Source organism: Penaeus chinensis, chromosome 19 (genome assembly GCF_019202785.1).
Source record: "Penaeus chinensis breed Huanghai No. 1 chromosome 19, ASM1920278v2, whole genome shotgun sequence".
Taxonomy (NCBI): Eukaryota; Metazoa; Arthropoda; class Malacostraca; order Decapoda; family Penaeidae; genus Penaeus; species Penaeus chinensis.
This window is the reverse complement of record NC_061837.1, coordinates 3,059,825-3,062,324: the sequence shown is the minus strand read 5'-3', so window position 1 is coordinate 3,062,324 and position 2,500 is coordinate 3,059,825. Positions and strand designations below refer to the sequence as shown.

The 2,500-nt window shown below is 41.2% G+C and overlaps 1 protein-coding gene across 3 annotated transcripts in view; it reads left to right on the top strand.

The window, feature by feature from the left end:
* Positions 1-2,500, top strand: part of LOC125035368 — an 8,527-nt gene that overhangs the window by 278 nt on the left and 5,749 nt on the right. For all 3 annotated transcript variants that reach the window (XM_047627716.1, XM_047627715.1, XM_047627718.1), the window contains exon 2: positions 2,444-2,500. This exon is cut by the window's right edge. In XM_047627716.1, coding sequence (XP_047483672.1) covers positions 2,444-2,500 — 57 coding nt within the window. The remainder of the gene's footprint in view (positions 1-2,443) is intronic.

Below are 2,500 nucleotides of genomic sequence, written 5' to 3'. Positions count from 1 at the left end.
GAGAGGGAGAGGGAGAGGGAGAGGGAGAAGGAGAAGGAGAAGGAGAGGGAGAGGGAGAGAGAGGGAGAGAGAGAGAGAGAGAGAGGGAAGGGAAGAGAGGGAGGGTGAGAGAGAGAGAGAGAAGAGGAAGAGGGTGAGAGAGGTTAGGAAGAGAGAGGAGAGTAAGAGGAGAAGGAGAGAGGGAGAGGGAGAGGAGAGGAAGATAGAGGCCAGGTGAGGTGAGGGAGAGGGGGAGAACGAGAGAGAGGAGAGGGAGGGAGGGAGGGAGATAGATAGATAGATAGATAGGGAGTGAGAGAGAGAGAGAGAGGAGATAAAGGGGAGATCTAGGACTGAAACTAATCCTAATGCACGGAAGAATACAGTGTCTGAAAACTTGCTTATATAGCTACGAATCGAATATATATATATATATATATATATATATCACTGCCAATGACATCCACATTAATTTGACCTCGCTCGTCCTCATGTCAGAAATATCATCGACTTTATTCACATCACTTTAACCTTTGTTATTGTAGTCATAGTCACGTTTACCCACGTAACCCATGGCATACAAAGATCACTATCATCACCTGTTTGCCAAGTCATATCATTTATAGCAGCAGTCCCCAGCCCCTTTGTCGCGACCCGTATCAGCGTAGCGAGAGTTTTTTGTGGGCCGCTGGAGGGTCTTTGAAAAAATGCAAGTAAAAGTTAAATATATATATGTATATATGTGTGTGTGTATGTGTGTGTGTGTGTGTGTGTGTGTGTGTGTGTGTGTGTGTAAAAGTTCATGTTTTTTTTAAATAAATGTTTTTCTTTCCCGTGTCGAATTGATTGAAATCCATGGTGCTAGTGATATGAGCCTATAGAAAGAAAATAAACTAGGGTCATGAATATTAACAAAAAGAAGGATTTAGTACTACATGTTTGCACATTTAGGGTCGCTGTTCCAGGTTGAGACTGTGTTTTATTTGTAGAAAATTTTCTGCCGCGTCAACATATAAGGTCATTAGCGACGTATTCCAAATATAGCGATAGTGTCAGGCTTGGGGACAAAGCCCAGGGTAAGGAACGGCTATATGACATTAAAGGTCATATGGCACTTGGGTATAGTAGTGAAAAGCGTTAGGGATGAGTTAATTATAAAGTTACAGGATGAACAGCACCGGAGGGTAGTATGACAGTGAAAAGGGTAGAGATAGAGAACTGATGGGGTATATATAAGGTGAAGGTTGTTAGAAGGGGGAAGAGTTAAGGGAGTAGGGATTAAGATAAAGTATTGTGGCTAAAACGGCAAAAATGGGTTTAACGATTAGGATAAGTGGACAGAACAAGGGAATGAAGAAAAGGAAGAGGAAAGACTCTGCAAAATGAGTTGAGGCGAGGTGTGAGGACCAAGGTAGGGGTGAGCTCTCACATTGGGCCTCAGTCCCCGTCTCCTAAGACGGGAACAACAAGGAGCAAAGGATTGGGGGGAGACTGGGAAACACTGATTTAGAAGTCAGACCAGGAACCTCATACTCGCAACCCTTCAGCAGCCAATTCTTATTTCAGCTACCACCTTGAGGCCAATGAATGTTTGCGTCCCGAGCTTCCCAGAATTAGATTACCGATATTAAGCATCTGTACGTAGGGTATTCTTTGCCATTACCACTGTAAGATAAAAGTTACTATCAAATTCCCCTCTCTTAACCGTATATTATGTTCTACCGTATATTCTTTTCTTTCATAACGATAACCCTTTCACAGGCTCATTAATAACTGTTCTTGTCTTCCCTTGGGCCATTTAAAGCCATCCCTAGGGCCTTCAGTTTGGCATCCCCGTTTTAAACAGTAGTACACATGAAAAACGCATGTATAGTGATATGTAAGGTTGATGTGTGTGTGTAGGAGGGAATGTGCACAGTAGGTCCCGAATAGTCAACGTGCTGAGCGTAGAATACATGTTAATCTATTATCGATGTAAGGTTTAATATTTTTTTCGGTATTTGAAGTCCAAAAACGCATTTCGGAGGCATCATTGATTCTGGCGTATCAGTTCTGAATATTTTCATTAATAATTTCTCTGCCAAACCGAATATTGGATATAGCAAAAGTCGAGTCCTCTTTTAGGAGACCTATCAAGTTTACATTAGGGGACAACTTAATTAGAGAATCTTACACATTCATTAAAACGCCACAAAGATTAAAATAAATACTGGGACAAAGAACCTTGCCTGTAGAATAGAACACTTACAAATATCACCATGATAGTGATGGTGGTGATGACGATATAATTATAATCCCTATAATAATGATAAGGAAGGATTATATAAAAAATAATAACAATAGTGATAATGGTAAAATAATAGAGAAAAAAATATATATATACATGACCCACTCACTTTAATCCAGCTCCATATTTGGCGACCTCCCACACCTTTCACACTCACCTTTTCCTTTCTATTTGCAGTGGCACACATCGACCTCGAAAACCAGACATGCCAAACGGACGCCGACTGCGCACAGT